We start from the raw sequence: 21945 nt of genomic DNA, 5'->3' as shown, positions 1-21945 counted from the left end.
ATAATCTTGTACACCTCGATCAAATCACCCCTCAACCTCCTTTGCTCCAATGAAAACAAATCCAGCTTCTCCAACCTGTCCTTGTAGCTAAGATCCCCCATCCCTGGAACCATTCTGGTAAATCTCCTCTGCAGCCTCTCAAGGGCCTTCACATCCTTCCTAAAGTGTGGTGACCAGAACTGGACGCAATACTCCAGTTGTGGCCTAACCAGCGCTTTATAAAGGTTCAGCATAACTTCTGTACTTTTGTACTCAATCCCTCTATTTATGAAGCCCAAGATCCCATATGCTTTGCTAACCACTCTCTCAATATGTCCTGCCACCTTCAGGGACCTATGCACATTAACTCCCAGGTCCCTCTGTCCCTGCACACTCTTTAAAACTGTGCCATTAAGTGTATATCGCCTCTCCCTGTTCCTTCTGCCAAAATGCATCTGAAGGAAAGGAACTGGCAGGGCTATGGGGAAAGGGCGGGGGAGTGGGACTAGCTGAAGTGCTCTTGCAGAGAGCCGGCACGGGCTCGATGGGCTGAATGGCCTCCTTCAGTGCTGTAACCATTCTAGGATTCTCTAATATGAGTATGTACATAGAGAGAGAGGGAGGGGTTGGACGTGCAAGGCATGCTGGTGTGAGGAATAAAAGTGGATAAAGGGGAACCAGTAGATGTCATGTATTTGGATTTCCAGAAGGCATTCGATAAGGTGCCACATAAAAGGTTACTACACAGGATAAGAGCTCACGGGGTTGGGGGTAATATATTAGCATGGATAGAGGATTGGCGCACTAACAGAAACACAGAAGATAGGAGCAGGAGTAGGCCATTCGGCCCCTCGAGCCTGTTCCGCCATTCAATGAGATCATGGCTGATCATCCAAATTCAGTACCCTGTCCCTGCTTTCTCCCCATATCCCTTGATCCCTTTAGCCTTAAGAAATATATCCAACTCCTTCTTGAATATATTTAATGAATTGGCCTCAACTGCCTTCTGTGGTAGAGAATTCCACAGGTTCACCACTCTCTGGGTGAAGAAATTCCTCCTCATCTCTGTCCTAAATGGCTTACCCCTTATCCTTAGACTGTGACCCCTGGTTCTGGACTCCCCGACCATCGGGAACATCCTTCCTGCATCTAGTCTGTCCAGTCCTGTTAGAATTTTATAAGTTTCAATGAGATTCCCCTCTCATTCTTCTAAACTCCAGCGAATACAAGCCTAATCGACTCAATCTCTCCTCATACGTCATTCCTGCCATCCCAGGTATCAGCCTGGTGAATCTTCGCTGCACTCCCTCCATGGCAAGAACATCCTTCCTCAGATAAGGCGACCAAAACTGCACACAGTACTCAAGGTGTGGTCTCACCAAGGCCCTGTACAACTGCAGCAAGACATCCTTGTTCCTGTACTCTAATCCTCTCGCTACGAAGGCCAACATACCATTTGCCTTCTTAACCGCCTGCTGCACCTGCATGCTTACCTTCAGCGACTGGTGCACAAGGACACCCAGGTCTCGTTGCACTTCCCCTTTTCCCAGTCTATTGCCATTCAGATAATAATCTGCCTTCCTGTTTTTGCCACCAAAGTGGATAACCTCGCATTTATCCACATTATACTGCTTCTGCCATGCACCTGCCCAATCACCCAACCTGTCCAAATCATACTGGAGTTTCTCGGCATCCTCCTCACAGCACACACGCCCACCCAACTTTGTGTCGTCTGCAAACTTGGAGATATTACATCTAGTTCCCTCGTCTAGATCATTAATATATATTGTGAATAACTGGGGTCCTAGCAGGAGTTGGCCATTCGGCCCCTCGAGCCTGCTACGCCATTCAGTAAGACCATGGTTGATCTGATCTTGGCCTCAACTCCGCTTCCCTGCCCGCTCCCCATAACCCTCGACTCCCTTACCGTTCAAAAATCTGTCTATCTCCACCTTAAATATATTCAGTGACCCAGCCTCCACCGCTCTCTGGGGAAGAGAATTCCACAGATTCACGACCCTCAGAGAGAAGAAATTCCTCCTCATTCCCGATTTAACATGGTGCCCCCTTATTCTGAAACTATGCCCCCCTAGTTCTAGATTTCCCCACGAGGGGAAACATCCTCTCTGCATCTACCCTGTCGAGCCCCCTCAGAATCTTATATGTTTCAATAAGATCCCCTCTCATTCTTCTAAACTCCAATGAGTATAGGCCCAACACAGTGGCATAGTGGTTAGCACTGTTGCCTCACAGCGCCAGGGACCCGGGTTCAAATCCGGCTTCGGGCGACTGTCTGTGTGGAGTTTGCACATTCGCCCCGTGTTTGCGTGGGTTTCCTCCGGGTGCTCCGGTTTCCTCCCACAGTCCAAAGATGTGCGGGTTAGGTTGATTGGCTATGATAAATTGACCCTTAGTATTAGGGGGATTAAATACGTGGGGTTACGGGGATAGGGTGGGATATGTGTCGGTGTAGGGGTTACGGGGATCGGGTGGGATATGTGTCGGTGCAGGCTCGATGGGCCGAAATGGCCTCTATCTGCACTGTGGGGTTTCTGTGATTTCTGTGGAACCTGCTCAACCATTCATCATAAGATACCCCTTCATCTCGTGAACCTTCTCTGAACTGCCTCCAATGCAAGTATATCCTTCCTTAAATAAGGTGACCAAAATTGTACGCAGTACTCCAGGTGTGGTCTCACCAACGCCCTGTACAGTTGTAACAGGACTTCCCTACTTTTATTCTCCATTCCCTTTGCAATAAAGGCCAACACTCCATTTGCCTTCCTAATTACTTGCTGTACCTGCAGGCTAACTTTTTGTGATTCATGTACAAGGACCCCCAGATCCCGCTGTGCCTCAGCATTTTGTAATCTCTCCCCATTTAAATAATAATTTACTTTTTTATTTTTCATACCAATGTGGATAACCTTGCATTTTCCTACATTAAACTCCATCTGCTAGATTTTTGCCCACTCACTTAGCTTATCTATATCCCTTTGGAGATTCGTTGCATCCTCTACACAATGTTCTAGCTTGGGCTGATAAGTGGCAGGTAACATTCGGGCCACAGAAGTGCCAGACAATGACCATCTCCAACAAGCGAGAGTCTAACCACCTCCCCTTGACATTCAAGGGCATTACCATCGCCGAATCCCCCACCATCAACATCCTGGGGGTCACCATTGACCAGAAACTTAACTGGACCAGCCACATAAATACTGTGGCTACAAGAGCAGGTCAGAGGCTGGGTATTCTGTGGTGAGTGTCTCACCTCCTGACTCCCCAAAGCCTTTCCACCATCTACAAGGCACAAGTCAGGAGTGTGATGGAATACTCTCCACTTGCCTGGATGAGTGCAGCTCCAACAACACTCAAGGAACTCGACACCATCCAGGACAAAGCAGCCCGCTTGATTGGAACCCCATCCACCACCTTAAACATTCACTCCCTCCACCACCGGCGCACCGTGGCTGCAGTGTGTACCATCTACAAGATGCACTGCAGCAACTCGCCAAGGCTTCTTCGGCAGCACCTCCCAAACCCGCGACCTCTTCCACCTAGAAGGACAAGGGCAGCAGGCGCACGGGAACACCACCACCTCCAAGTTCCCCTCCAAGTTCCCGTCCAGTGAGAGAGACAGACAGAGAGAGAGACTGAGATATAGAAACAGAGAGCGAGAGAGACAGAGTTTTTTTTAATTCGTTTATGGGATGTGGGCGTCGCTGGGCAAGGCCTGCATTTATTGCCCATCCCTAATTGCCCTTGAGAAGGTGGTGGTGAGCCTCCTTCTTGAACCGCTGCAGTCCGTGTGGTGAAGGTGCTCCCACATTGCTGTTAGGGAGGGAGTTCCAGGATTTTGACCCAGCGACGATGAAGGAACGGCCGATATACTTCTAAGTCAGGACAGTGTGTGACTTGGAGGGGAACTTGGAGGTGGTGATATTCCCATGCGCCTGCTGCCCTTGTCCTTCTAGGTGGAAGAGGTCACTGGTTTGGGAGGTGCTGCCGAAGAAGCCTTGGCGAGTTGCTGCAGTGCATCTTGTAGATGGTACACACTGCAGCCACGGTGCGCCGGTGGTGGAGGGAGAGAATGTTTAAGGTGGTGGATGGGGTGCCAATCAAGCGGGCTGCTTTGTCCTGGATGGTGTCAAGCTTCTTGAGTGTTGTTGGAGCTGCACTCATCCAGGCAAGTGGAGAGTATTCCATCACACTCCTGACTTGTGCCTTGTAGATGGTGGAAAGGCTTTGGGGAGTCAGGAGGTGAGACACTCGCCGCAGAATACCCAGCCTCTGCAGCGTTACTCGGGCTCCTTGATGCCACACTCGGTCAAATGCTGCCTTGATGTCAAGGGCAGTCACTCTCACCTCACCTCTGGAATTCAGCTCCTTTGTCCATGTTTGGCCCAAGGCGGTAATGAGGTCGGGTGCCGATCTGATGAGGTCAGGAAAGGCGAGGACAAGGTCGCGCTCGCCTTCATCCTGATGTGCCTGTCACCACATCCCCATCACTCTGCCTTCTCAAGCCTGCTCCTCTACATCATTCATAAGAACATAAGACGTCGGAGCAGGAGTCGGCCATTCGGCCCCTCGAGCCTGCTCCGCCATTCAATAAGATCATGGCTGATCTGATCATGGCCTCAACTCCACTTCCCTGCCCGCTCCCCATAACCCTTCACTCCCTTACCGTTCAAAAATCTGTCTATCTCCACCTTAAATATATTCAATGACCCAGCCTCCACAGCTCTCTGGGGGAGAGAATTCCAAAGATTCTCGACCCTCAGAGAAGAAATTCCTCCTCATTTCCGATTTAACATGGTGCCCCCTTATTCTGAAACTATGCCCCCTAGTTCTAGATTCCCCCACGAGGGGAAACATCCTCTCTGCATCTACCCTGTCGAGCCCCCTCAGAATCTTATATGTTTCAATAAGATCCCCTCTCATTCTTCTAAACTCCAATGAGTATTGTTGTGTATGTCCCTTTAAGGGAATAACTGGTCTCAGACTGCAGTACCGGCAGTGACCATCCCTGTATAAAAGGCCCTGGCAGGCTTCTGTAGTTTCAGTTTCCAGGTTGTCTCCATTCAGTAAAGACCTGTTAAACCAACTCCTGCATTCCGTGTCTCCATTAACACACGGATTTAATACTGGCGACGAGTAAGAAACGAACTTACCTGCAACTCGGCAGCGCCTCAGACGACGTTACTGAAGGTCGAAGCCAGAAAAGAAAAGAAAAAATAATCCAAAGAAACTCGAGAAACGGGCGTCGACCGTGGGCAACCGCCCTCCAAATCATCGGATTGAAAGCTTGCAGGGGAGACTGTCCAGAGCCAGGCTTGATTCCCCAGTCTGTGGTTTCCCAGCTAATCGGGCTGGTGGCAGGTAGTGCACTGATCCTTCCTGGGCTGCGGCGGGCTAGAGCTCGATCGGGTGGCTTTGCAACGGGGCCGGGCAGCGAGTCGGGAAGCAGAGAGAGAGAGAGAGGGTGGAGCACACAGGGCGCGGCCGGTGCTTCGCAGCCGGGCAGCGTTCGGACCTAGGAAGAGGGAGGGAAGTGTCCCAGAGGGTCCGCTCCACGACGGGAACAGTTAAAAATAAAAATACCACGGAGAGCGGCGTTGACAGCAGCGGCAGCGGCGGGAAAGCGCGGGAAGCGCCATCTTAACTCGGCGGGGAAGAAGGAAAAGCGCGGGAGGCGCCATTTTGATCCATCGGGGACGAAGGAAAAGCGCGGGAGACGCCATCTTAGATTTTCAAGATGCCAAAGACTGGCGATATCACTGCCTTTGATAATGCAATAGAAGACTGGACCACGTATGTGGAAAGAGTCGAGGTATATTGCGAGGCAAACGAAATAGTCAAGGGGAAAAAGGCATCGGTATTGCTAAATTTAATGGGCGCAAGAACGTACGGCCTATTGCGGGACCTGATTACTCCAGCCAAACTGAAGGCGAAGAGTTTTAATGAAATTGTTGCTATCCTACAGGAACACCTAAATCCTACACCGCTGCTGATAGCAGAAAGATTTAAATTCCACAGGAGAAATCAGCATAAAAATGAGAGCAATGCTGATTACCTTACGGAACTACGCAAGCTATCAAAGCACTGCCAGTTCGGAGCAGGACTGGCAGATACCTTACGGGACAAATTTGTCTCTGGACTCCTGAGTGAAGGAACCCAGAAGAGGTTAATCTCAGAGAAAGAGCTGACGCTAGATAAGGCTTTCAGCGTGGCAGTATCGTACGAAGCAGCAGCAAGGGGAGCTGCGGAAATACAACAAAAGCCACAGGAATACGGCACCCACGAAATGACACGGGGATTTGCAAAATGTTATCGCTGCGGCAGAACAAACCATGACCAGAAGGACTGCTGGTCCAAGGACAAAATATGCAGGCAATGCGGAAAGATGGGAGACATTGCACGAGTTTGCAGGTCTGAGAAGAAGACCAACGACAATAAAAAGGCTACTAAGGAACCGTACAGGAAAGTACAAAAGATGACGGACAGTAGTTCCGAAGACCAGATGAGCGATAGTGAATCCGGGAACAAGAGACTAAGCTGTCTCAAACTTCACAACGTAATCGCAAAAGAGGATCACCGAACCATTTGGGTCACCCTCACGATAGCAGGGTCTCAAGTCAAAATGGAATTGGATACAGGATCAGCTCTAACCGTCATGAATCGATGAGACTACGAGCGGCTATTCTCACACATACCCTTGAGAGAGACATCCATTGTCTTGAGGACGTATACGGGGCAAAAAGTATACCCCAGAGGAAAAATAAGGGTGCCTGTCGAATACAACGGCAAGAAAATACGGAAATTGTATCTCTACATTCTGCAAGATGGTGGACCACCGTTATTGGGACGTGAATGGATCAGAAAGATAAGTTTAGACTGGCACTCCATTCAGGCACTGACGGTGGCTGGTAAAAAGGATGACGACATCACTCCTGGACGATTGTCAACAATCTTAGCTGACGCCAAAGAGGTATTTCAACAAGAACTGGGCACTCTTAAAGGCGTAACCACCTCGATAAAAATAGAGGAGAATGCAATTCCCAAGTTTTTCAAAGCAAGACCGGTACCATATGCAATTCGCCCAGCCGTCGAGGCAGAGCTGGAGAATCTGGAGAATGCAGGTGTGTTATCTAAGGTAGACTGGAGCGAGTGGGCGACACCCATCGTTCCTGTCATGAAGAAAACGTTAAACAATAAGTCTGAGGAGCCAAGGAAGGTTCGCATCTGTGGGGACTTCAAGGTGACAGTGAACCCAGTCCTTCACACAGTACAATATCCTCTTCCAAGGATAGAAGATATCTTCGCCTCACTATCCGGAGGGAAGCATTTTACAAAAATTGACCTAACGCAAGCATATTTGCAGATGGAGGTTGAAGAATCCTCTAGGAAGTATCTCACGATAAACACTCACAAAGGTCTTTACCAGTATAATCGACTGGTATTCGGAGTAGCATCAGCTCCGGCGATATGGCAAAGAGCGATGGAACAAGTCCTGCAAGGGATTCCGAGGACTCAGTGTTACTTGGACGACATCCTAGTGACAGATGATGATGACAGTGAACACCTTGCCAACCTAGAGCAGGTGCCCACTAGACTACGTGAACATGGGCTACGAGCCAATCGCCCCAAGTGCGAGTTTTTTAAGAAACAGATATCGTATTGTGGCCACGTGATTGATGAAGAGGGGTTGCATAAGTCCCCTGACAAAATTGAAGCGGTAGTTATGGCTCCAGCGCCTGAAAATGTGTCACAACTGAGGTCATGCCTCGGATTGGTGAATTACTACCATAAGTTTTTGCCGAATTTGTCCACAATTCTGCATCTACTGAACGCCCTACTACGAACGGGAGTAGCATAGAAATGGAGCACTGAATGTAAGCAGGCCTTTCAGAAGAGTAAGGACCTAATCACTTCAAGAGAAGTATTGGCTCACTACAACCCATCACTACCGATAAGACTGGCGTGTGATGCGTCTCCCTATGACATTGGGGCAGTACTGTCACATAAATTCCTTGATGGTTCTGAGAGGCCGATAGCTTTTGCGTCACGCTCGTTAACTTCAGCCGAGCGTAACTATGCCCAGATTGACAGAGATGCCCTCAGCCTGGTGTGGGGGGTGAAGAAGTTCAATCACTACCTGCACGGTCAGAAATTTACTCTACTAACTGATCATCAACCTCTCGTCTCCATTTTCAACCCTCAGAAGGGCGTACCGATAATGACGGCACAATGGCTGCAGAGGTGGTCCCTTTTCCTAGGGGCACATCAATATGACATCGACTACAAAGGAACTGAACAGCATGGGAATGCTGATGGATTGTCGCGCCTACCGTTGCCGACGGTGGAAGAAGAACTGGCAGTGGATCCAGTGGAGTTATTCCACTCGACTATTGTCGAATGTCTCCCTGTGACGAATGCAAACATAGAAAAGGAAACACGAAATGACCCGACACTCTCCTGGGTCTATGATTTAACGGTGAAGGGATGGCCAGCACATGGCGAACCACTGCTGCCAGCATTCTCGCCGAGAAGAGAACAGCTGTCAGTGTGCAGAGGAACCTTGATGTGTGGATCCAGAATAGTAATTCCACCCAAATTGAAGGATAGAGTGCTCAATGAGCTTCATGAGGGTCATCTGGGAGGGGTAAAAATGAAGAACTTAGCCAGAGCGTTTGTGTGGTGGTCGGGAATCGATAGAGAAATCGAAGAGATGACCAAGAGCTGTACAGGATGCCAGAAGGTCCAAAACGCCCCACCACAAGCCCCTCTATATCCATTGGAGTGGCCCTCATCTCCATGGCAAAGGGTGCACATTGATTTTGCTGGTCCCTTTATGGACTCGATGTTTTTAATTGCGGTGGATGCACATTCAAAGTGGCCAGAGGTAATAAAAATGTCCTCAACCACCACAGAAAAAACTATCGCAGTCTTACGAACCATATTCGCCAGGAATGGGCTGCCTGAACAGATTTGCTCTGACAATGGACCACAGTTTGTGTCTGAAGAGTTCCGGAGGTTCTTAAAGAACAATGGTGTTAAGCATTACACATCCGCCCCATATCATCCAGCCACTAATGGATTGGCCAAGAGGTTTGTTCAAACATTCAAGAAGGCTATCAAGGCAATGTGTAATGAAGATATACCCCTACAACACAAGGTGGATAACTTCTTGTTTGCCTACCGGAATGCGACACATGCGGTTACCAACCAAACTCCAGCCATGACGTTCTTCAATCGAAGACTACGATGCCACTTGGATTTGGTTAAGCCAAACGTCAGAAGAGATGTGGAGAACAGGCAGTTTCAGAATATGACTGAAAGGCTGACCAGGAGTTTTAAGATAGGTCAACCAGTTTTGGCCCGGGACTACCGCACCGAGAAATGGCAGCCAGGAACGATCTGTACACGGCAAGGACCTCTAATGTATACCATGGACATTGGAGAAAGCATTGTAAGACGCCATGCTGACCAGATTCTAGAGTCACTGGAAAACGTCAACTCCACACCACGATCTGATACACCTGGCGATGAAACAGAAGTACCAATTGCATCTACCGCAGGATCGGTGATATTGGAAGCAGACGAACCAAACAACGACATTGATCCCGACTCAACCTTGCCAGAAGAACCTGATATCCCAAAGAGGCGTTATCCAGATAGAATCAGGAAGCCTCCTCAAAAACTGAACTTATAATTGCTTAACCTCAACTAATGTATCTAGCAACCGTAATTGTAATTGTAATTAGTTATTATTTAGTTGTTAAATGAATGTTATGTACTGTTTATCTAAAAGGGGAGGAATAGTTGTGTATGTACCTTTAAGGGAATAACTGATCTCAGACTGCAGTACCGGCAGTGACCACCCCTGTATAAAAGGCACTGGCAGGCTTCTGTAGTTTCAGTTTCCAGATTGTCTCCATTCAGTAAAGACTTGTTAAACCAACTCCTGCATTCCGTGTCTCCATTAACACACGGATTAACAACCTGCTCAACCTTTCTTTATAAGACAACCCCTTCAGCTCCGGAATCAAACTCGTGAACCTTCTTTGAACTTCCTCCAAAGCAAATACTGTATATCCTTCCTTAAATAAGGAGACCAAAACTGTACGCAGTACTCCAGGTGTGGTCTCACCAACGCCCTGTACAGTTGTAACAGGACTTCCCTACTTTTATTCTCCATTCCCTTTGCAATAAAGGCCAACACTCCATTTGCCTTCCTAATTACTTGCTGTACCTGCAGGCTAACTTTTTGTGATTCATGTACAAGGACCCCCAGATCCCCCTCTGTACCTCAGCATTTTGTAATCTCTCCCCATTTAAATAATAATTTACTTTTTTATTTTTCATACCAATGTGGATAACCTTGCATTTTCCCACATTAAACTCCATCTGCTAGATTTTTGCCCACTCACTGAGCTTATCTATATCCCTTTGGAGATTCTTTGCATCCTCCACACAATTTTGAAGCTTGGGCTGAAAAGTGGCGGGTAACATTCGCGCCACAGAAGTGCCAGACAATGACCATCTCCAACAACCGAGAGTCTAACCACCACCCCTTGACATTCAAGGGCATTACCATCGCCGAATGCCTCACCATCAACATCCTGGGGGTCACCATTGACCAGAAACTTAACTGGACCAGCCACGTAAATACTGTGGCTACAAGAGCAGGTCAGACTTTCTGCCTGTCAGTTGGTTGCTCCATGCTCGAGGGATGGTCCTAAATGCACAGTTCAGTCTGCTGTTTGTCCATCTCTCTCCAGGCACTGAACTGGGAGGACTCCTGTATGAGAACGGAACTTGGAACATCTTCAGATACCAAGAGTTCATCCATGGCAGTAATAACTCCTCGCAACAAGGGGACGCGAATGAGACCACAGAGGTAATTTAACCCGTTCAATCTCCTCCCACAGCCCATGTACACTCTCCCCTATCATGGACTCTACCCACCCATTCAATCTCCTCCCACAGCCCATGTACACTCTCCCCTATCATGGACTCTACCCACCCATTTAATCTCCTCCCACAACCCATGTACACTCTCCCCTATCATGGACTCTACCCACCCATTCAATCTCCTCCCACAGCCCATGTACACTCTCCCCTATCATGGACTCTACCCACCCATTTAATCTCCTCCCACAGCCCATGTACACTCTCCCGTATCATGGACTCTACCCACCCATTCAATCTCCTCCCACAGCCTATGTACACTCTCCCCTATCATGGACTCTACCCACCCATTTAATCTCCTCCCACACCCCATGTACACTCTCCCCTATCATGGACTCTACCCACCCATTTAATCTCCTCCCACAGCCCATGTACACTCTCCCCTATCATGGACTCTACCCACCCATTCAGTTTCCTCCCACAGCCCATGTACACTCTCCCCTATCATGGCCTCTACCCAGCCATTCAATCTCCTCCCACAGCCCATGTACACTCTCCCCTATCATGGACTCTACCCACCCATTTAATCTACTCCCACAGCCCATGGACACTCTCCCCTATCATGGACTCTACCCACCCATTTAATCTCCTCCCACAGCCCATGTACACTCTCCCCTATCATGGACTCTAACAACCCATTTAACCCCCTCCCACAGCCCATGTACACACTCCCCTATCATGGACTCTACCCACCCATTTAATCTCCTCCCACAGCCCATGTACACTCTCCCCTATCATGGACTCTACCCACCCATTTAATCTCCTCCCACAGCCCATGTACACTCTCCCCTATCATGGACTCTACCCACCCATTTAATCTCCTCCCACAGCCCATGTACACTCTCCCCTATCATGGACTCTACCCACCCATTTAATCCCCTCCCACAGCCCATGTACACACTCCCCTATCATGGACTCTACCCACCCATTTAATCTCCTCCCACAGCCCATGTACACTCTCCCCTATCATGGACTCTACCCACCCATTTAATCTCCTCCCACAGCCCATGTACACTCTCCCCTATCATGGACTCTACCCACCCATTTAATCTCCTCCCACAGCCCATGTACACTCTCCCCTATCATGGACTCTACCCACCCATTTAATCTCCTCCCACAACCCATGTACACTCTCCCCTATCATGGACTCTACCCACCCATTTAATAATCTCCCACAGCCCATGTACACTCTCCCCTATCATGGACTCTCCCCACCCATTCGATCTCCTCCAACAGCCTATGTACACTCTCCCCTATCATGGACTCTACCCACCCATTCAGTTTCCTCACACAGCCCATGTACACTCTCCCCTATCATGGACTCTATCCACCCATTTAATCTCCTCCCACAGCCCATGTACACTCTCCCCTATCATGGACTCTACCCACCCATTTAATCTCCTCCCACAGCCCATGTACACTCTGCCCTATCATGGACTCTACCCACCCATTTAATCTCCTCCCACAGCCCATGTACACTCTCCCCTATCATGGACTCTACCCACCAATTTAATCTCCTCTCACAGCCCATGTACACTCTCCCCTATCACGGACTCTGCCCACCCATTTAATCTCCTCCCACAGCCCATGTACACTCTCCCCTATCATGGACTCTACCCGCCCATTTAATCTCCTCCCACAGCCCATGTACACTCTCCCCTATCATGGACTCTACCCACCCATTTAATCTCCTACCACAGCCCATGTACACTCTGCCCTATCATGGACTCTACCCACCCATTTAATCTCCTCCCACAGCCCATGTACACTCTCCCCTATCATGGACTCTACCCACCCATTTAATCTCCTCCCACAGCCCATGGACACTCTCCCCTATCATGGACTCTACCCACCCATTCAATCTCCTCCCACAGCCCATGTACACTCTCCCCTATCATGGACTCTACCCACCCATTTAATCTCCTCCCACAGCCCATGTACACTCTCCCCTATCATGGACTCTACCCACCCATTTAATCTCCTACCACAGCCCATGTACACTCTGCCCTATCATGGACTCTACCCACCCATTTAATCTCCTCCCACAGCCCATGTACACTCTCCCCTATCATGGACTCTACCCACCCATTTAATCTCCTCCCACAGGCCATGTACACTCTCCCCTATCATGGACTCTACCCACCCATTTAATCTCCTCCCACAGACCATGTACACTCTCCCCTATCATGGACTCTACCCACCCATTCAATCTCCTCCCACAGCCCATGTACACTCTCCCCTATCATGGACTCTACCCACCCATTTAATCTCCTCCCACAGCCCATGTACACTCTCCCCGATCATGGACTCTACCCACCCATTGAATCTCCTCCCACAGCCCATGTACACTCTCCCCTATCATGGACTCTACCCACCCATTTAATCTCCTCCCACAGGCCATGTACACTCTCCCCTATCATGGACTCTACCCACCCATTTAATCTCCTCCCACAGCCCATGTACACTCTCCCCTATCATGGACTCTACCCACCCATTTAATCTCCTCCCACAGCCCATGTACACTCTCCCCTATCATGGACTCTACCCACCCATTTAATCTCCTCCCACAGCCCGTGTACACTCTCCCCTATCATGGACTCTACCCACCCATTTAATCTCCTCCCACAGCCCATGTACACTCTCCCCTATCATGGACTCTACCCACCCATTCAATCTCCTCCCACAGCCCATGTACACTCTCCCCTATCATGGACTCTACCCACCCATTCAGTTTCCTCCCACAGCCCATGTACACTCTCCCCTATCATGGACTCTACCCACCCATTTAATCTCCTCCCACAGCCCATGTACACCCTCCCCTATCATGGACTCTACCCACCCATTTAATCTCCTCCCACAGCCCATGTACACTCTCCCCTATCATGGACTCTACCCACCCATTCAGTTTCCTCCCACAGCCCATGTGCACTCTCCCCTATCATGGACTCTACCCACCCATTTAATCTCCTCCCACAGCCCATGTACACTCACCCCTATCATGTACTCTACCCACCCATTTAATCTCCTCCCACAGCCCATGTACACTCTCCCCTATCATGGACTCTACCCACCCATTCAGTTTCCTCCCACAGCCCATGTGCACTCTCCCCTATCATGGACTCTACCCACCCATTTAATCTCCTCCCACAGCCCATGTACACTCTCCCCTATCATGGACTCTACCCACCCATTCAATCTCCTCCCACAGCCCATGTACACTCTCCCCTATCATGGACTCTACCCACCCATTTAATCTCCTCCCACAGCCCATGTACACTCTCCCCTATCATGGACTCTACCCACCCATTCAATGTCCCACAGCCCATGTACACTCTCCCCGATCATGGACTCTACCCACCCATTCAATCTCCTCTCACAGCCCATGTACACTCTCCCCTATCATGGACTCTACCCACCCATTTAATCTCCTCCCACAGCCCATGTACACCCTCCCCTATCATGGACTCTACCCACCCATTTAATCTCCTCCCACAGCCCATGTACACTCTCCCCTATCATGGACTCTACACACCCATTCAATCTCCTCCCACAGCCCATGTACACTCTCCCCTATCATGGACTCTACCCACCCATTTAGTCTCCTCCCACAGCCCATGTACACTCTCCCGTATCATGAACTCTACCCACCCATTCAATCTCCACCCACAGCCTGTGTACACTCTCCCCTATCATGGACTCTACCCACCCATTCAATCTCCTCCCACAGCCCATGTACACTCTCCCCTATCATGGACTCTACCCGCCCATTTAATCTCCTCCCACAGACTATGTACACTCTCCCCTATCATGGACTCTACCCACCCATTCAATCTCCTCCCACAGCCCATGTACACTCTCCCCTATCATGGACTCTACCCGCCCATTTAATCTCCTCCCACAGCCCATGTACACTCTCCCCTGTCATGGACTCTACCCACCCATTTAATCTCCTCCCACAGCCCATGTACACTCTCCCCTATCATGGACTCTACCCACCCATTTAATCTCCTCCCACAGCCCATGTACACTCTCCCCTATCATGGACTCTATCCACCCATTTAATCTCCTCCCACAGCCCATGTACACTCTCCCCTATCATGGACTCCACCCACCCATTTAATCTCCTCCCACAGCCCATGTACACTCTCCCCTATCATGGACTCTACCCACCCATTTAATCTCCTCCCACAGCCCATGTACACTCTCCCCTATCATGGACTCTCCCCACCCATTCAATCTCCTCCAACAGCCTATGTACACTCTCCCCTATCATGGACTCTACCCACCCATTCAGTTTCCTCCCACAGCCCATGTACACTCTCCCCTATCATAGACTCTACCCACCCATTTAATCTCCTCCCACAGCCCATGTACACTCTCCCCTATCATGGACTCTACCCACCCATTAAATCTCCTCCCACAGCCCATGTACACTCTCCCCTATCATGGACTCTACCCACCCATTTAATCTCCTCCCACAGCCCATGGACACTCTCCCCTATCACGGACTCACCCCACCCATTTAATCTCCCACAGCCCATGTACACTCTCCCCTATCATGTACTCTACCCACCCATTTAATCTCCTCCCACAGCCCATGTACACCCTCCCCGATCATGGACTCTACCCACCCATTTAATCTCCTCCCACAGCCCATGTACACTCTCCCCTATCACTGACTCTACCCACCCATTTAATCTCCTCCCACAGCCCATGGACACTCTCCCCGATCATGGACTCTACCCACCCATTCAATCTCCTCTCACAGCCCATGTACACTCTCCCCTATCATGGACTCTACCCACCCATTTAATCTCCTCCCACAGCCCATGTACACTCTCCCCTATCATGGACTCTACCCACCCATTTAATCTCCTCCCAAAGCCCATGTACACTCTCCCCTATCATGGACTCCACCCACCCATTTAGTCCAATTCTGGCCTCTTGCGCATCCCCCCGATTTCCTTCGCTCCACCATTGGTGGCCGTACCTTCAGCTGCCTGGGCCCGAAGCTCTGGAATTCCCTCCCTAAACTTCTCCTCCTCTCTCTCCTCCATTAAGACGCTCCTTAAACCCTACCTCTTTGACCAAGCTTTTGCTCACCTGGCCCTTATGTGGTGCCTTATATCTCCTGATGGGGCTCCGTGTCAAATTCTGTGAATTACGTCCCTGTGAAGCGCCTTGGGAGGTTTTACATAGAAACATAGAAGATAGGAGCAGAAGTAGACCATTCGGCCCCTCAAGCCTGCTCCGCTATTCAATGAGATCATGGCTGATCATCCAAATTCAGTACCCTGTCCCTGCCTTCTCCCCATTTCCCTTGATCCCTTTAGCCTTAAGAAATATATCTAACTCCTTCTTGAATATATTTAATGAATTCGCCTCAACTGCCCTCTGTGGCAGAGAATTCCACAGGTTCCCCACTCTCTGGGTGAAGAAATTCCTCCTCATCTCAGTCCTAAATGGCTTACCCCTTATCCTTAGACTGTGACCCCTGGTTCTGGACTCCCCGACCATCGGGAACATCCTTCCTGCATCTAGTCTGTCTAGTCATGTTAGAATTTTTAAAGTTTCAATGAGATCCCCTCTCATTCTTCTAAACTCTAGCGAATATAAGCCGAATTGACCCAATCTCTCCTCATAAGTCATTCCTGCCATCCCAGGTATCAGTCTGGTGAATGTTCGCTGCACTCCCTCCATGGCAAGAACATCCTTCCTCAGATAAGGCGACCAAAACTGCACACAATACTCAAGGTGTGGTCTCACCAAAGCCCTGTACAACTGCAGCAAGACATCCTTGCTCCTGTACTCAAACCCTCTCGCTACGAAGGCCAACATACCATTTGCCTTCTTAACCGCCTGCTGTACCTGCATGCTTACCTTCAGCGACTGGTGCACAAGGACGCCCAGGTCTCGTTGCACTTCCCCCTCTCCCAATCTATTGCCGTTCAGATAATAATCTGCCTTCCTGTTTTTGACACCAAAGTGGATAACCTCGCATTTATCCACATTAAACTGCATCTGCCCAATCACCCAACCTGTCCAAATCGTACTGGAGTTCCTCTGCATCCTCCTCACAGCACACACGGCCACCCAGCTTTGTGTCGTCTGCAAACTTGGAGATATTACATCTAGTTCCCTCGTCTAGATCATTAATATATATTGCGAATAACTGGGGTCCTAGCACTGATCCCTGCGGTACCCCACTAGTCACTGCCTGCCACTCGGAAAAAGACCTGTTTCTTCCAACTCTTTGCTTCCTGTCTGCCAACCCGTTCTCTATCCAAGTCAATACCTTGCCCCCAATCCCATGTGCCTTAACTTTACACGCTAATCTCTTATGCGGGACCTTATCGAAAGCCTTCTGAATGTCCAAATACACCACATCCACTGGTTCTCCCTTATCTATTCTACCAGTTACATCCTCAAAAAATTCCAGTAGATTAGTCAAGCATGATTTACCTTTTGTAAATCCATGTTGACTTTGTTCGAGCCTGTCACTGTTTTCCAAGTGCTCTGCTATTACATCTTTTATGATGGACTCTAGCATTACTGCATTAAAGACGCTATATAAATGAAATTTGATGGTCGAAGCATAGAAAGATACAGCACAGGAGGAGGCCATTTGGCCCTTCGTACCTGTGCCCGGTTGCTATTGTTGGAGAGAATCCTACACAGCCCTTTCGTCTAAGGGGGAGAGGAAATTGGGCTGATTGTAGAGCAAGGATGTCCTTTGAAAGAGGGTCATTACTTCAACCCCCAGTGCAAGTTCCTCCCCTATCCCCTTCCCCTCTCCCCCAACTATCCCTCCTCCTCTCCTGAATATCCTCGCCTCTCGTTGAATGACATCACTTGACCAACTGGCGTCAATCCTCACGTGGACGCCTGGGCAATCTTGGGGCGGGAGTGGAGCCACGAGAAATTGCCCCACCCCTACCCAACGACTCCTCCCCCTCTGTGGCTCCACCCTTACCCAATTTCCCCACAACGACTGAGGTATTCTGTCTGGGAACCGCGAGGGGATCGGGAGGGAGAAGCTATCCCTGGAATCGGGCTCGCGGGCGTGCCGCGGAGCAGGAGGTCCCAGTCTTGCTGACAGCCGGCAATTCAACCACGGGAAGCACCACGCGGAATGTGGGCGTCGCTGGCAATTTCCCGCCCATTCCCAAATTGCCCTCGAGAAGGTGGTGGTGAGCCGCCTTCTTGAACCGCTGCAGTCCGTGTGGTGAAGGTGCTCCCACAGCGCTGTTAGGGAGGGAGTTCCAGGATTTTGACCCAGCGACGATGAAGGATCGGCCGATATATTTCCAAGTCAGGATGGTGTGTGACTTGGGGGGGAGCTTGGAGGTGATGGTGTTCCCATGTGCCTGCTGCCCTTGTCCTTCTAGGTGGAAGAGGTCGCGGGTTTGGGAGGTGCTGCCGAAGAAGCCTTGGCGAGTTGCTGCAGTGCATCTTGTAGATGGTACACACTGCAGCCACGGTGCGCCGGTGGTGGAGGGAGTGAATGTTTAAGGTGGTGGATGGGGTGCCAATCAAGTGGCTGCTTTGTCCTGGATGGTGTCGAGCTTGTTGGAGCTGCACTCATCCAGGCAAGTGGAGAGTATTCCATCACACTCCTGACTTGTGCCTTGTAGATGGTGGAAAGGCTTTGGGGAGTCAGGAGGTGAGACACTCGCTGCAGAATACCTAGCCTCTGACCTGCTCTTGTATTTATATGGCTGGTCCAGTTAAGTTTCTGGTCAATGGTGACCCCCAGGAAGTTGATGGTGGTGGATTCGGCAATGGTAATGCCTTTGAATGTCAAGGGGCGGTGATTAGACTCGCTCTCATTGTATGGGGAGCGAGAAGCTGTCTATGGAATCGGGAATGCCTTGAGCTGAGAATCGGCAAGTCCCGGCCCCAGTGACACTCGGCAGTTCGGCCACGGGAGGCATCGCAACTCCGCAAGCTATCCGGCACAACGCACCCGTCTTGCTACAGGGGGCGCTGGAGAGTGATGGGGAACAGGGACCACCTCCTTGCCAGGCCCAGAAGGTACTGAGGCCAACTGAAGCAATCCTATCCCTCCTCCACTTCCACTCCCCTGCCCCTTACCCCTTGGCTAACTGCAGCTAATTTGACAACGAAACGAGAAACAGTATCAAAGGTGTAGAGGCATAGAGACATGAAGGCACAGGGAGGCATTCGATTTTTAAACCCGTGTCTCTTTCTGTACAGGAATCTGAGGTCCACCTGAACTTAGGCAGAAACAGCAGCCGGTAAGAGATTAATATCATCACTGTCCCTCTCTGATTATATATAGAATAACAGATACCCGGGAGTGAGTTACAGGCTGGAATCTAATCGAGGGGTTCGGGGCTTTATATATAGAATAACAGATATCCGGGAGTGAGTTACAGGCTGGAATCTAATCGAGCAGTTCGGGGGGTTTATATATAGAATAACAGATACCCGGGAGTGAGTTACAGGCTGGAATCTAATTGAGGGGTTCGGGAGGTTTATATATAGAATAACAGATACCCGGGAGTGAGTTACAGGCTGGAATCTAATCGAGGGGTTCCGGGATTTACATACAGAATAACGGATAGCCGGGAGTGAGTTACAGGCTGGAATCTAATCGAGGGGTTCGGGGGGTTAGATATAGAATAACAGATACCCGGGAGTGAGTTACAGGCTGGAATCTAATCGAGGGGTTCGGGGGTTTTATATATAGAGTAACAGATACCCGGGAGTGAGTTACAGGCTGGAATCTAATCGAGGGGTTCTGGGGGTTTATATATAGAATAACAGGTACCCGGGAGTGAGTTACAGGCTGGAATCTAATCGAGGGGTTCGGGGGGTTTATATATAGAATAACAGATACCCGGGAGTGAGTTACAGGCTGGAATCTAATCGAGGGGTGCGGGTGGTTTATATATACAATAACCGATACCCGGGAGTGAGTTACAGGCTGGAATCTAATCGAGGGGTTCGGGGGGATTATATATAGAATAACAGATACCCGGGAGTGAGTTACAGGCTGGAATCTAATCGAGGGGTGCGGGGGGTTTATATATACAATAACCGATACCCGGGAGTGAGTTACAGGCTGGAATCTAATCGAGGGGTTCGGGGGGTTTATGTATAGAATAACAGATGCCCGGGAGTGAGTTACAGGCTGGAATCTAATCGAGGGGTTCGGGGGGTTTATATATAGAATAACAGATACCCGGGAGTGAGTTACAGGCTGGAATCTAATCGAGGGGTTCGGGGGGTTTACATATATATAGAATAACAGATACCCGGGAGTGAGTTACAGGCTGGAATCTAATCGAGGAGTTCAGGGGATTTATATATAGAATAACAGATACCCGGGAGTGAGTTACAGGCTGGAATCTAATCGAGGTGTTCGGGGGGTTTATATATAGAATAACAGATGCCCGGGAGTGGGTTACAGGCTGGAATGTAATCGAGGGGTGCGGGCGATTTATATATAGAATAACGGATAGCCGGGAGTGAGTTACAGGCTGGAATCTAATCGAGGGGTTCGGGGGGTTTATATATAGAATAACAGATACCCGGGAGAGAGTTACAGGCTGGAATCTAATCGGGGGGTTCGGGGGTTTATATATAGAATAACAGATACCCGGGAGTGAGTTACAGGCTGGAATCTAATCGAGGGGTTCGGGGGGTTTATATATAGAATAACAGATACCCGGGAGTGAGTTACAGGCTGGAATCTAATCGAGGGGTTCGTGGGGGTTTATATTTTGAATAACGGATATCCGGGAGTGAGTTACAGGCTGGAATCTAATCGAGGGGTTCGGGGGGTTTATATATAGAATAACAGATACCCGGGAGTGAGTTACAGGCTGGAATCTAATCGAGGGGTGCGGGGGGTTTATATATAGAATAACAGATACCCGGGAGTGAGTTACAGGCTGGAATCTAATCGAGGGGTGCGGGGGGTTTATATATAGAATAACAGATACCCGGGAGTGAGTTACAGGCTGGAATCTAGTCGAGGGGTGCGGGGGGTTTATATATACAATAACAGACACCCGGGAGTGAGTTACAGGCTGGAATCTAATCGAGGGGTTCGGGGGGTTTATATATAGAATAACAGATACCCGGGAGTGAGTTACAGGCTGGAATTTTATCATATATGTTGGCTGTGTGATGCTTTGTCTTCTGACAGTGTGTGTTCCTTTGTTTAGTTCTTGGATGATCCTGGACAGCTTCAATGAAAGCACTTTCTTCCAAGTTTGCTAACGGCCACGAATAATGTCTTCATCCAAACTGCGCTCAACTTCCTGATCTTTGAGTGGAACTAAAAGCTATTTTTGCCAATGTTTTCCAATTGATGTCATGCGCTTGCTGCTTAGCTCCATCCTCGTTGACTCTAAATAAACCTCTAAACAGAATAAACCAATCGGAGGATTGATGCTAACCCTCAACTCGTGGAGATTGAAAGAATTCCCTTTGTTCTTCAAACCATTGTTCCTCACTTCTCCTTTATTCTGTATCTAACCCGTGCTGTACCTGCCCTGGGAGTGTTTGTTGGGACAGTGTAGAGGGAGCTTTACTCTGTATCTAACCCCGTGCTGTACCTGCCCTGGGAGTGTTTGATGGGACAGTGTAGAGGGAGCTTTACTCTGTATCTAACCCGTGCTGTACCTGCCCTGGGAGTGTTTGATGGGACAGTGTAGAGGGAGCTTTACTCTGTATCTAACCCGTGCTGTACCTGCCCTGGGAGTGTTTGATGGGACAGTGTAGAGGGACATGTTTAGAAGAGGGTGCAGGTAGAGTGAACGGCTGTTTGGAGAGGAGACTGCATGCACGACAGAATAGGTAGATCATTCTTGGAGCTTTGAGCTGGCCTAAACCCTCTTTGAACCTAGGCCACCCATCGCTGGATCCCAGACTGAACCCTCTGGAGCTGTGCTCCTGCTTAAGATGTGGATTCCTGCTATCCAGCTGTGTTGATTAACCCATTCACCTTGTTGTTTCTCAATA

At 49.5% G+C, this 21945-nt stretch overlaps 1 protein-coding gene across 2 annotated transcripts in view; it reads left to right on the top strand.

The window, feature by feature from the left end:
• Positions 1–21945, top strand: part of LOC147091434 (uncharacterized) — a 151069-nt gene that overhangs the window by 129107 nt on the left and 17 nt on the right. For both annotated transcript variants that reach the window (XM_085976788.1, XM_085976787.1), the window contains exons 4-6: positions 10761–10879; positions 19168–19208; positions 21147–21945. The exon at positions 21147–21945 is cut by the window's right edge and continues 17 nt beyond it. In XM_085976788.1, the coding sequence (XP_085832914.1) occupies positions 10761–10879; positions 19168–19208; positions 21147–21201 (215 nt within the window). In that variant the 3' untranslated portion in view covers positions 21202–21945. The remainder of the gene's footprint in view (positions 1–10760; positions 10880–19167; positions 19209–21146) is intronic.

This window comes from Somniosus microcephalus, unplaced genomic scaffold (assembly GCF_052327205.1).
Source record: "Somniosus microcephalus isolate GS21.2 unplaced genomic scaffold, FLI_Smic_1.0 unresolved_chr3, whole genome shotgun sequence".
Taxonomy (NCBI): Eukaryota; Metazoa; Chordata; class Chondrichthyes; order Squaliformes; family Somniosidae; genus Somniosus; species Somniosus microcephalus.
Note: the sequence above shows the minus strand (reverse complement) of the source record. Positions and strands in the feature narration are given on the sequence as shown.